Source organism: Tachypleus tridentatus, chromosome 1 (genome assembly GCF_004210375.1).
Source record: "Tachypleus tridentatus isolate NWPU-2018 chromosome 1, ASM421037v1, whole genome shotgun sequence".
NCBI lineage: Eukaryota > Metazoa > Arthropoda > Merostomata > Xiphosura > Limulidae > Tachypleus > Tachypleus tridentatus.
In genome coordinates, this window is record NC_134825.1 from 160,972,872 (window position 1) to 160,987,588 (window position 14,717).

At 32.1% G+C, this 14,717-nt stretch overlaps 1 protein-coding gene across 1 annotated transcript in view; it reads right to left on the bottom strand.

Annotated features, from left to right (window-relative positions):
* LOC143229139 (fasciculation and elongation protein zeta-2-like) overlaps positions 1-14,717 on the bottom strand; it is a 28,378-nt gene that overhangs the window by 2,707 nt on the left and 10,954 nt on the right. The window contains exons 2-7 of the mRNA XM_076461023.1: positions 12,212-12,320; positions 10,746-10,895; positions 8,355-8,454; positions 6,628-6,866; positions 1,278-1,353; positions 423-488 (exon numbers count right to left, since the gene is read on the bottom strand). Coding sequence (XP_076317138.1) covers positions 423-488; positions 1,278-1,353; positions 6,628-6,866; positions 8,355-8,454; positions 10,746-10,895; positions 12,212-12,320 — 740 coding nt within the window. The remainder of the gene's footprint in view (positions 1-422; positions 489-1,277; positions 1,354-6,627; positions 6,867-8,354; positions 8,455-10,745; positions 10,896-12,211; positions 12,321-14,717) is intronic.

Here is a 14,717-nt window from a genome sequence, read left to right on the forward strand (position 1 = left end):
AGTTGTTCTGTATACAAACATGATATACACAAGATGTTTGACTCACCTGTAATCTTTTTTTTTCCTGTACGATTCAAAACCAAACATGGTTAATATGTCAATGTAACCATCATTATAATTCATTTCTCCAAGTAAATATAGGTATCACCAACAAGAGTTCCATTGTTAATATTAATTCCTCCAAATGTATATTTCATAGAACAATTTTTTAATGTTTGTTGTGTAAAGTTTATTACTTGTATACCTGTGTATAATATTTAAAATATTACATTGTCCATAACAACTAAAGTTTTTACAACTGAACAGTTCATAAAATAGACACACAGGTAAAAACATAAAACCATTTGGTTGATCTAGTAAATTTATGGTAATTAGCTTTACACAGTCCGATAGGAAATAAAATTTTTTAAAAAATGTCTTACCTTTCAGGATGTAGTCCGTCAGAAGTATTGGTACCATAGGACTGTCATCGTTGATTGCTTGCAGGACTAAAACAAACGTGAACATCAGAAAGGCATTTCTAATGTTTGAAACAATTAGTTATAAAACTTTCATGACACATTCAATATAGGCAGCAAACTGGTAACTGCTTTACATATAAGTGTTACAATGAAAAGATATTTACCATTAATGTATATAGATAACAAAGATTTCTGTAACACATGAATCAAAATGGCCATGTTGTATTACATAAACCAACATGTAATAATGTTGTATCATGTGAATTACACAGATTACTACAATCACTGTATTACCCAAATCAACACACAACACAGTATTACACTAATTACTATAGTTACTGTATCACATGAATCAGTATGATTATTGTGTCTCATAAACCAATGTACTAAGTATCTGAAACAACACAGTTAATGTGCATACAGATAAATGTATCTCACAGAATGACGTAAGTGTATAAAATATGGTCAGTGTGAACAGAAATTAACATATTAAAACCCTATGTGGTTACAGCTATCTGTATCTCAGAGTGACACAGAAAATATATATACATAGAATATGGTGGTCACTGTGTACCTGAATTATCTCTCTCTCTGTGTGTGTGTCTATATGGGGCTATCTGCTGTGTCCACAGAGAGGAATCATAACCCTGATTTTAATGTTGTAAATCTGAAGACTTAGCACTTATTAACTGTATCACACAGAACAACATTATAACAAGATGATCTCATGAAACAGTACTGTATTACAAATAATAGGTTAACTGCATACAACACAGTGCGTTACACTTGATAATGAATACAGACATCAACACTCACTTTTGATAAGAACCTGCAATGACCTGTTGGATGGTGGTCCTTCTTCAGCATTGTATGGAATAACTGTGGTTAGATACTGTAAACAAGATCAAATTAAACCATCTAATGTTGTTAAATATTTGTACAAAGATCCTTTAAAAGTTACATCCCACCTCATATTCAGTGATTCAGGTTGTTTTTACATTTAAAAATGTAGTTGTAACATGCTTGTCTCATGATTAAGAGCTGGTTTTCTTAGCTTAATTGGCATGAGATTCTCACATTCTAAAGTGGAATTCTTCCTATATATGGAAAATGATGCAGAAAAAACTGGAGGCAGGCATAGCATCATACTTATTTAGTGATACTACTCAAGTTGTAGGTTTTAGCATCATAGTATTACTTTATTTGACTGCAGAGCCTTCTAGTGGTTGATCTCGTGCATCCTCAATTGCACCACGGACACGTGAACTCACATATCACTAAATGAGGTATTTAATGGATGTTAAATGTCTTTAACTGAACTTGTGGATATAGTGATTTGATAATTATCTCAATCATTATGAAGAAAATTATCAAAGTTATATCTACAAGATTAGTTAACATTGTCCTTAAAACTGTCTAGGTTGAAAGAGTTCTTACACAAATAGCATCCACCAAATAATTCATCAGCTGCATACAATTTCAAGTGCCAGAGAAGGAACAAGAGTAGGACGTGCAATGTAATATAAGAAAACCTTGATGCTGAAACTTACAACATAAGAAACTGTACATAATCCTAATAAAATATTTGGACAAGAAACAGTAAAGATTCATCAACATTTTCAAACCTTTACTACTGACCACTAAGGATTTTCACACATAAAAATGCATGTTAGACTTACAAGGAAAAGAAAATATGTTCAAAATAGCCCATTTCCAATTCCTCTTGTTAGCCTACAGCAAAAAAGTTTGGTATATTGCAACTGAACCTTTTGTAGTATACTAAATAAAATAGTGTCAATTTGTTTCTTCTATGTTTCATAAACTATAAACAAGTATTATTCTAATGTAAACGATGTTATAATTTCCCTTTAAAGGTAGCTTTCTGACAAATATTTGGCATTTATCTAAAAAACGTAAAATACAGAGTGAGTGAAACAGAAATTACCAACCAATAATAGATGACTGTAGCATGTAGACATGCAATGCTTTGTACACTATACAAGTGGTATCTTCAGGGAGCCAATCCCTATATTACGTACAAAGTCAAGGAGTAAAACATTCAACACTCATAATATTAAATCCTATTACAGACATTAGTAGACAAGTGCTTTGCAAAACACAGTTTTATTTAAAGTAGTGCTTTATATGTACATGTTATTTGAAAAAGCTGCTTTTATACTGTTAAAATATTTTTGCAAAGCTATTCCTAGAGTAATATATTTGCCCATTGCTATGAATTTTATGTAGAAAATATCTAAAAACTATCTCTGGAGGGTGGTGGAGGTTGTTTGGCATTTAATGGTGCAAAGAAACTAGGCACCTATGCCAAAGAACTGGTTGATAAACAAACAGTGTATTATAAAGTGTAAAGGGAAATTAAGTTAAAACAGTAGCCCAATGTTGGATAAAAACTTAAATTGAATTAAAAAAGGCTAATGGTTCTTAAAACCTAAAAACATTTGTAAGGTGGACAGTGTCACCATTGTCAATGACACTGTCCAATGTCAGAGGTAAACCCATGGTAAAAACGTGTCTAAAATGGTGTCGTTGCTCGCACTCATAAAGATGGCATGACAGTTAAATGTGGGCTATTGTGACTTTGACACACATTGATGCATCAGTCCTAGATAACAGAAAATGATGAGTTAAAAAACTGTGACCAATACGTGGCCTAGTTAAGACAACTTCCTCCTTCCAACTCAAGGAAACATGGACAGCTACATCCTCTAAGGGTATATCGAGTGGCAAAGACAGGGAGGGCACATACTGATTGACCAGCAGTGCCATCTCTCCATGCACTCATCTATCACACAACCTGTCAATTCTGTACAAAGAAAACTGCTGAAAGGCGACTGCATTGGCAGGTTTTGGAAATGCTTCCTGTAAGGAGACACACAGAATAGTAAGAATCAATCAAATCCTTAATATCATCTTGATTCAAACAAAAACCGCAACAGTTCCACTGTATCAAAGTAGACATTTTTATTTATGTGGAGGAGGATGGAGTAAGGAACCCTTTTGTTTCTGACCACGTTTTTTTTTCTTTATTGGAACTGAGGGCATGAACAAAAATAATCATTTTACATCTCAGGGCTGGAGAAGAAGATAACATGTGGAAAAGCTTGAACCCAAAGCCAAAGAAATGGACTGAGACAGCCACCAGAAGGAGTGGTGAGGACAGAGATGGGAGTCAACACATATTCGTCAACTCTTTTAATCATGGAAGGCAGAAGACTCTTCAGATGTTTTGCAAACAACTCTGCTGGAGGCACAGAGAGATCTGTCTGCACTGTGGCAGTGGAACAGAATGCATCAGCACATGTTTGAGATGGAATGTAGAGTAATAACGTCTGAGCTTCTGGGTAGAAGATATTGTTCACAGTATTCAATCACTGCACCTCTTTCTCCTCCACCCACTTTGGGCAAGAACTAGAGTAAGAGGAAAGTAAACCACTATAGTTAACACAGTGTGGTTCTAGCTCGCACTTGTAGGTGTCGTGGTCTTTGCCACCACAACCAGCACATATTGAAAAACCACAACATGTCTTTGAGTGACCGAACCACTGACACTGGAAACATCTGAGAGGGTTGGGAATGTATGGCCATACCTTACAGTTCATGTCCACCTGCCTAGATTGTGGCAGGTGGACATGGTGATACAAATGTCAAAATCAGACATCAGTAGGCATCATAACTGCATCTCTAAGAGTGGATATTTGGTGCTCCACAGAAAAACAGCAAGATTCTCTGACTTGGGAATGTTCTTCAAGTTCCTCTTAAAAATAATTCCTCTTGAGGAATTCAGAGTAGTACGGGGAGTAACCTTGATGGGTATATTCCCAATGCTCTTTGAACTTTGGGAAAGTTTGGCGTGTTGCGTAGAAGATGTTTCCACTAAGATGTCTTCTGAGTGCAGCTTCCTAACTGACTTGGTGGGGTCCAACAAGCCCCTCTAATCCCTTCTTAATAAAAAAAAAGGGAGACAACAGCCCTAAATATTTCTCAAACAATAAATGCAGAATGTGAAATCGATGTGTTGAGTCTGACTTCGATGGTGACTGTATAACAAGTCTTTCACATGTGGTCGTTTTCCAATAATCTATTTTTTCTCTGTTTCTTCATTTTTATATTTTTGTTCATGTATAGATGTATCCATAATAAAATAAGAACATTTCAGTTCCCACTCACCACAGAGCCCTACAAGCAGACACACTGTAATGTCGAACAATGACATTGCAGTAATGCCAGGGTTACATGAGCACAAAATCCAAACATTAGCATCAGGCATAAGGTTCACAACACCTGTTGAGTACGTCAAACACTGGTATCTCGTTGACCCTCACCCAAGTGGACCAGCTGAATGACCCTGGAGTGGCCACCTATTTACAGGAATTTGAGGCCAAAGAGGTGTGTTAGGGTTGGACCTCTCAACCACCAGGATCCTATCCTCCCATTCACAGGTTGCCAAGCATGGCAAACATGTGGGTGGATGTTCAGATCCAGAGAAGGTAAACTGAAATTAAAGAACCTTCTCTTGGAGGTCCCCATGTCATGTACAGGAATCCATCTCGAGATGGGGGGTTGGTGCAAGGAATTAGGAGAATCAATAGTACACTAATGTAAAATTAAATTTTAATGTTTTTTTCATTTTTTAATTAATGAAAATAGTAGATAATTACTGTATCACATACAAAATTTTTAGACATTGTGTATTTTTTCTTATCGCTTAACTCTGTCTTTCACTCATTTTAACAAAAAATAGGGTGAGCCCAAAGGAAAACATGTTTATTAAAAGGAGGGCATAGATAAAAAAAACAAAGTTTGGGAAATGTTGCATTAAGCTAAGAAAACCAACTCAGCCAAAAGACAAGCTTGCTATCCCTATATCTACAAATGTGAAAATGTAAAGAAAACAGAGCATGGATTGTGATCATGAAAAATAATTACCTTGTATTGCCTTTACCCTTGCAATCTAGAAATTGCAATGTACTTAATGCAACTTTATTGGTTAACACTCCTACGAAAAGTGGGGCCTAATAGGCCCCAGAGCAACTTGAAAGGTTATTAATATTAGGCTAATAATTTTGTATTTAAATGAAATTGCCATTTAAATCCATTAATGAATGGATTAACGAGATTCCCACTGTCCCTATCTACTATCTAGCGAAACCACAGCCAGGGGAACGGGCTTGGAGAAATCAGGACTAGAAACGTCTTTTCGTAGGAGTGTTAAAAGACAGATCATATGGTATAAACATACACTTTGATGGACTAGATTACACTGTAGCCTTTTTCTCAATTATGAGATCAATCTTTTAGAAGATTAAGTTACTTCTCTAAGAAAGATAAAATAAATAATTAACTCTTAAGAGTAACAGCAGCCTCAAATCTTTTAACTCAAAAGTTCTTGTGATCTGTCAAATCTGTAACCATCTGGGAATTCAAGGTTTCAGATGACAAAAACACAATAAAAACAAAAGTACACATTCTTTGACAGATTGATTAGGCAGAGTATTCATGATGAAACTTTGTAGAATGGACGACAACTGCCTGTTGTGGATATAAGAGTGTAGAGGACGATGTTTCGAAAGTCTTCCACGGTTGCTGCACATTCTACAAAGTTTCATCAAAAGTATACATGGTACAGGAATTGTAAATTGTTTAGCTAGTTACAAAATCCACATTATATATATGTAGTTTATTAATATTACTTCAACAGTCAATTTGTCATACTTTGAAAAAAAAATGAAGACAACAAGCTTTATGACTGACAAAATAAAATAAGAACATAGAATGCAGCTTACTGTTCAATGAAATTTTAAACATATGATGATGAAATCTAGATCAATTTTTGCTCTCTCTCTCAAAACTGATATTGTAATGTTTATAAAATACTAGTCCTACAAAATACATTATTGTTGTACCAGTTAATTTTGTTAACATTAAAACAATCTCATGGAGTTAAGATAAAACTTCTATTTCTCAAATATACCTGAATCTTAAAATTTCAATTTCCAAGACTATATATATTTTACAGGACACATACAAACTGCTTTTTGAAATAAATTTTGAAAGTACAAATATAGAAAATTTGTCAGAATCTTCCTACATAAACAGAATGACCAAAATCATGAAAGGTATTACCCAATAATTCAAAACTAGCTACCTTTGGCTCCATGCCATTGCTTCCAACAGTTCGACCCTTCTTCTTGTCCATGTGGTACTGACGTCTCTTATTCTGAATGCCCAGCAGAAATGAGATAAAACTATTTTTAAGTTCTTTTTCAAACTCTAGCTCATCTCTTAAAGCCAGCTGCTGGACCAAGGTTTCTGAATGGTTCTTAATCAAAGTTTCCAGTTCAAGTAATACCTCGTTTAACTGTGACATGGTGAGAGTTTTCAGTTCTAAACAGAAACAATCATATTAAATAAAACTTTGAATTGAAAAGTTTTATAAAAAACATGAATTAGACATTTTTAAAACTAAAAACATCCAACAATGCATCTAGTTTGAAAAAGGTAAATGTCATCAAACTCCTTGTTAAGAGTTTACTTCTACAAATATTGCTGAAAATAAGAAAAACCTTCAGAATATAGATAATCAACAGCTCACTTGTTTTCTATGTGCTAGTACAACTGCCCAGAAGAATATGTAAATAATAATATTAAACATTAACACAACATAATTACAAACAACACTTTGACACAGTTTTTTGTTTTCTTTTAGATTTCAGACTTAAGTAGATTATTTTAATCCAAATAAAACAACTAAAAGTTGGTAAATATACAGACTGAGTTTTATGAAAAGCAAATGCGTATCAGATTTCATACTGTAAAGATAAAGAGTTTAACTTCCATTTGCCTATGATAAGCGTATATAATTCCATGCATACAAACAGACACTGCTGAAATAACTTAGTTTTAAATGTTTTTTGACAATGTTTGGAAAATTCATGAGGTACTATCTCTCTTATACAATTCTATTTTGTCACAAAACTGAACTGTATTCTGAAATACAGCAAAAATTATTAATAAGATTTACAATGAAAAAATATTCCTGAGAGACCTTGGATGCAGAAATTTGGCTGGTATTTTCCCCATGTTTTTCTTAGCCATGGATGGCACAGTAGCTCATAGAATTGTTCCATTTTATTTTTATTATTTTTAAGTACAAACTTTTAGCTCATAGCTTTGTCATCTCTTGACCAACATGAGATTAATTACAGTTTTGGACACAGGAGATCAAACCCTTTCAATTGATGTATGTGACCATGCTCAAGATCTCATAAATTAATTTGTTCCAATCTTGCCTAAAAGAACTTCAATTTAAAGGAAAACTGGTAGAGATCCTGATGAATAACAAAATCAAATCAGGTGTATGTGCACCCTGTACCTGAAAGAATTAAGTGCTGCAACAATCAATGACCTAAACAAACTTCACTTTAAAGGAAAACTGGTAGAGATCCTGATGAATAACAAAATCAAATCAGGTGTATGTGCACCCTGTACCTGAAAGAATTAAATGCTGCAACAATCAATGATTCCACACACCCTTATTTTTTTTATCTGATACAAAAATAAAATACATGTATTTATTTTAAGCTATACAACTGAAAAAAACAAGAAACAAAAGTAAAAAAAAAGAATCCAATATTATTTTTCAAAATCTTCAATAACTTTATATTTGAACTTGATCACAAATACTTTGTTGGAGTGAAAAAAAACACATCATATCAGAGTTTTAAAGAATCATTAAAAAAACCAAAAACACCATAAATACTTTAAAATTTTTAAATTTAAAAGTATCTTCTTATCACATTAAAAATAAATGGAAACAATCTTTTCAAAATATCAAATGAACTCAGAGAGATGGGATCATGATACAGTCCTTACTTCCATCAGATATTAAGGAAGAAATTGCTGCTTTGCAACTTTCTTTAGGTTCCTCTGGATAATCATCAGAAAATGTTCCTTCTGTAGATGGGCTTTCTTGCTGAAAATACAACACATGAACTAACAAACTGATGTTCAAAATGATTTTTACAATTATTTATCCAGAATTTTATGAACATCATTTATTTTACAAGAAATTCAACCTAATTATTAAAATCTGCTTGTGGTATAATAATAATCTGAACAATGTGTATATTTAAAAAAAGCTACAAAATCTTGACAACAAACTACATCGAAAGAAAAGAGAATATGATATTTTACCCAATATACCTAAACCTTATATCAAATATAGTTAAGATTTAATTTTGTGGAGAACAGAAAATGCACCCACAAAATAATAGTTTGTGCCTCAGTGTTGGATGTTTGTTTTGTGGTTGCATTTACTTTTATATCTGTTTTTACTTTCTTCTCTACAAAATTAAATCCAACTATGTAACATGCATGTGTGTAGGTCTAAAAATTTTAGAATGTTATGTGTAGAAAACACCAAAAACACATTCAATTTTTTAATCATATGTAAAACCTTTATCTTCTTTTTGTAATCATGAAAAATGTAACAGTTCCATTCACTAATTTTCCTTCTTCTGCATCTTAGCCTTACCCCATTCCACAACATTACTTCTCCAATAATCACAGTAGAGTTCAGTGGCCACAGCTTGCACAAGATATTATATTCGAAATATAAAAAGAGAACACTGAAAGGGGTCCAGAATAAAATATTTTGCATTTATAAATTTTAAGTTCCCTTTTCATAAGTTTTTATTACTGGAAAAGAACTTAAACAATAAAGAATCTCAAACTGATCAAATAATTTGAATCATAATATTATGGAAGAAAATCCTTCAACATCATTAAAGAATATATCTGCTGATTTCTGAATAAGATAAAATCATTTTATATCAGAAGCATCTTTAGTGAAAACTTTGAAAAATTAAATCTTTGTTTGAACTAATTTAATAAATTCCCATCAGCACTCTCACTACTATCTGGTGCACTTCCACCAATTTTCAATACGTGTCTGGAGCCACTTTAAAAATACTGACATCACAGTCTTGGAAACCATAATCCATTACAATTGATGAATTTGCAACCACCACCCATCCCAGTGCTACCAGTGATGGAAAATTTCTATCATCTATATTCCCAGGTCTAGGGCAATGCAGATAGTGCAACATCTACTTTACCCACAACTCCAGATTCCATGCACAGCAGAAGACATTGCGACAGCAAGTAAACATGCAATCAGATGTTTGCAGTACTGGATGGAAACCATACAGGAATATGCCAAAATAACAATAATATGTGATTTAATCTCTAAAGTAGTGGAAGAAAGTACAATTACATACATCAACACTGGTAATATATACATGTACATATTGTGCAGATTAATACTGACAATATATCTATGTCCACATCAGTCTTAAAAATTAAAGCCAACATTAGTAACATCAGAATACAAGTCATACAGGTACTTTTAATATTAAGACTATTTAAATCTTTCTGGACTGAGAGGAGAAGACAACTAATGATAGCTGCTAATTTTTTCCTTCTCACAATGAAAATACTTAGCCTAATTATACGAATCTGACTACAACAGCCACCACTTACTGTTATAATAAAATATGGCATATAAACTATAAAGATTTATCAGAGCCCTCAACCAGATCTTTCATAATATCATATCAGATTAGGTAGAAATATTTTGGCTAAGAACATAATTTTCAATAAGTAAGTTCTTTAACCATGTTGCCTGAATAAAATAAATATTCAATAAATACAGTTTTGAGCCACCAATATTTTGCTGTCGTGTACAATATTCTCTAAATCTAATTTGGCTTCCCTAATATTTTGTCACAGAAGAAAATTCCCTTAGCTTTAAAACAAACATAATTAAACATAAAACATTTTCAGGGGCAAAAAAATGTGTACAGAAACTACACAAACTCTCAGGTCTGTAGTTTGTTCCCAAGACTTCTAAACTTTCTACTAAATTCAATTGTTCTTCTCTGCAGAAACTAGATTAATAAACTTCCCACAAAACCACAAATAGTTTCTCACACCATCTTATATGAGAACTTCATTTATTATACTTAGCAAAAAACCTTACTTACTGCAAGGATATTTTATGTGAAACTTAACAGACACTCTAAAATACCCTGTACAGTTGCTAAGGTAAATCTTTAGATTTTTTAATTAGTTTTACTTTTAATAATACTAACAAAAGAAAATTCCCAGTTTATGAACTAACACGTATAATATACAAATTGCTTTGATGAACAACAGATGTTCTCAGCTTCTTTTAACTGTTACATTTACTTAGAAATATCAAACCTGCATAATTTCCTCAATCTCCTCTAAAACCTCTTCTGCTGTAACAATAGGTTCCTGACACATAGAATTATAAATAAGGGAATGCATGTCCAGATCTTTAGCAAGTTCTTCATCTTCAGAAAGATCAAGTTCATTTTCAAAATCAGTATCCTGAAACAATGCAACCAAGAAAAGAAACATTCATACATAACTGCATAACCAAAAATTAGTTTATTTCATATTCTTGTACTACGGGTGTTTATTTTTCTTCTAGTTATATAACTAACCCACTTCCAAGATCCTAAGATATCTTGTAATCAACTACAATGTGCATCTGACCGGAAAATATACTCTCAGTTGATAATCTCTCAACTTCAGTATCATAAATAGCCATGTCACAATACTTCAACTGAAATAATCTATTACCTTTTATAGTTGAAATAAATGCAACAGAATATTGGTTGGCATGTTATACTGAATTAACAAACGTTAACTGAAATTGCATAAATGAGATTGTTTTGTCCTAACTTCTAATTACTTTAATACTGTTTCAAAGTTTCAGATTTCCAACATATGTAACTCAACAGTTTTTTCTGGTACTTAAGTATTTATGTAGTCTTCTTAATTTACTCACCTTGCGTGGTTCTAATTTTAAACATTTCATATTGACTTAAATGATAATTATTTGTAATTCAACTAAGACTTATTCATTTCAAGCCATATTTGTACATGAATTTTATTACTTCTCTATGATTCAGCACAAGACTGTCTATATATCTTCAACTGACTTAGTTCTATACGATTAAAACTAAGCACACCTATATTATGCCGACAGAGTGTATGTGTAAGTGTGCTTGACACCTCTGTAATAGATACATTCACACAATTGTTTCTTCTCTGCTTTTATTGAATACTCAAGTGATTTTTGCTTCATGGCATATATTGAAAAATGTCATAAAGCATGCAATTCTAATAAGTTTCAAATTTACTTCATGTCATGCTTACAGACATGTATTCTCATTTTAGTTTCAGTTGTGTGTAACCTTAATAGTATGATTTTCAATGATACTTTGCTACACCTACAAAGAATGTTATCAATGTTCTTATTTTTAAGGACAAATATTATGGCATTACAACAGCACACAGATTTAACTTCCTTGTGTTTGTGGGCAAGAAGAATGATGCCATACATTGGTGAAATTTCACTTGACTGTATTTCAAACTAATATGAATAAAAACAAATTTATCTACAATACTATAACATCTTAAGATAAAAAAAATAAAATTCATGAAAGCAAAAACGGAATTATCATGTGGTCAACAATTTGGCGAAACAACTATGCAGATTATTACAATGTTATACATGCACATGAAATTCGATCTGTGAACCCAGAGAAGCATTTTTAACGTATAAGCATAATTTCTCTAATATTTTGGTTTAAAAACTGATTATTTTTTAAATACTTACAGGCACATGTTTTACTTACTTTTTCTTCATTCAGATTAAGAGCAGGAAGCTGAATTTTGCGAGCATATGACTTGGACCAATCAATGGGAAGAATATTTCCATAATTCCCTGTAATTGTCCACCACATTCTGCCCAAACAAGAACCAAACTTATTACACCATGAAGTTTTAGCTAACTAGGTTATAGTTAGACACATAGGAAGAAAAAGAAACAAGTTTGGAAGTACGCCTTCCAACAATAACCATAAAAATATAGATTTTACTAAAGGAGCAGTTTAAGGCTGTAATGGAACTAAAATAAGGAATAACTGTACACATGAAATTATCAACTCTAATATAACTACTTTTTACATGTGAACTAAATTGTATATGGACATATTTGTGTAGTTTTGCACAGTTTAAGGTTATTTTCTTACTTTATATCATTTTTCTTATCATACCATTTTTAAACAGCTTCAGTCTGTTTATTATAAGTTAACAGATATATTTTACTACTAGCAGCCACTTTCAATATAAAATGTATTGTTTGTGCTAAAGTATTAAGACACATCTTTTCATGTTTAAATAAACCTTTTAATGTACAGCATGCCAGAAGGATACCAGTAAATAAATCTCCATTGATCCTCTGAACACTACACATCATCCAAGAAAACTAAAACATTGTTAGTAGAGTCAACTGCATGTTAGAAACTACATTATACAAGAAAACTAACAAACTTTTATAGCTAATGCAACCAATTACTGTTTTGCCATATTGTTTACTGAACAGCTTAAGAAGCTCAAACAGAAAATGTTAAAGTTATTGTTATGCTGAAGGAATTCAGTTATGTTTTAACCTCCTAAAGCATAGACCTAAAGGTAGAAGGCACATGTTATGTCCATGTAACAGTGAACTAAAACCATTTCTTAAAAGACAGAATTAAGCTACTGCAAATATGATGTGACCTGCACCAAATGACCCCAATTGTACTATAATTAGTGGCAAACAATCTTTGTTAACCAGAAGATGATCTAAAAAGGTCGAAACACTGTTCTTACTTTATTTTAATTAAAGTTTTAATATCTATAGCAGCTGCCTTGAGAATACCATTTTATAATCTGATGATCCTTTCCATGTGAGAATGAAACTGATAAAACTGATCCAAGCCATGTTCTTCTTTTCTACATTTTACTTTGGTACATCACTTGGTAAACAAGATTATACGAACCTTAAATATTTCCTCAAAACAACTTTGAATATTATTCATGTATTACACTGCTATCATTGCAACATTACAGAAGTACAAAAATTTCCTGAACAAAAGCTAGTCTGTACCAAATTCATACTAGATAGTAAATACAAAAAACAACAAATTACCAAATCAACTATAACATAACAGACACCAGTGATAAAAAAGATCTACCAGACTGGTTAAGTCTCAATTTTATGATTCAATCCTTTAAAGATGTACAACTGTCCACCAATCATGTTACAGTAAATAGAGAAGTGAAGAAGCAAACAATTAGTTCTTCTAGTTGTGATCTTTGTACAAGGTTGCTAAGCGTTAAGAAATTTTGCATGTGGAGTATTTTAAATGAAATAATTTTTATGCTTTATATATATATATACACACACATTTAAGTAATAATAAAATCATCAATTACTATAATGATATCACAGAATTCCATTATAATTTATCAAATTTAGTACCCAAGCTGCATTTGAGTCTACAAAATATAAAAGTTCAAACACACTAAACTTATTACCAGCATGAAAGTTTCTCTAGAAAGAAAGAGTGGACACTATTATATTCAAAAATGGGTGAGAAAACTGCCTATGGGATATTATGAGCTTTAAACTGGTTATTCAGATGTCATATATAGAATTAGGTGTGTATAAGGAATATTTTCTGAAAATAGGTGAGTGGAGCACTCTGTTTGATTAAGTACATTAATCATAATTCAGCATACAGATAAAATAGGAGGAGGTGAGTGGAGCACTCTGTTTGATTAAGTACATTAATCATAATTCAGCATACAGATAAAATAGGAGGTGAGTGAAGCACTCTGTTTGATTAAGTACATTAACCATAATTCAGCATACAAATAAAATAGGAGGTTTTTATTTTATATTCTAACTTTTACATATTGGTAATTTGAGTTCCTAATTCATACAAAACTGCAGACTTTGTATTATGACATCATATTCATCTAATTTGAACCAACGATGCATTCAACATCCCACGTAACACACAAAAATAAATGTTTAAGTTTTTTAATATTTACTTTTAAGTTAAGAAATTAGATAATGTATAATACTAAAATTTGATTTAAAATCTACAGTTTGATACCAAAGTTAAGGACACTAATTGAAAAAATGGTGGTTTAATAAAATTTTGAATGCAAGTCAACAAATGCAATGACATGACCTTTAACCAATGACCCTTCATGACAGGGTTAAATCACTCTTGGTGTCTAACATCAAAGATAAATGATACTCTTGTCACATTTAATGATGTTCCACAATGTCAGAAAAACACCATATTC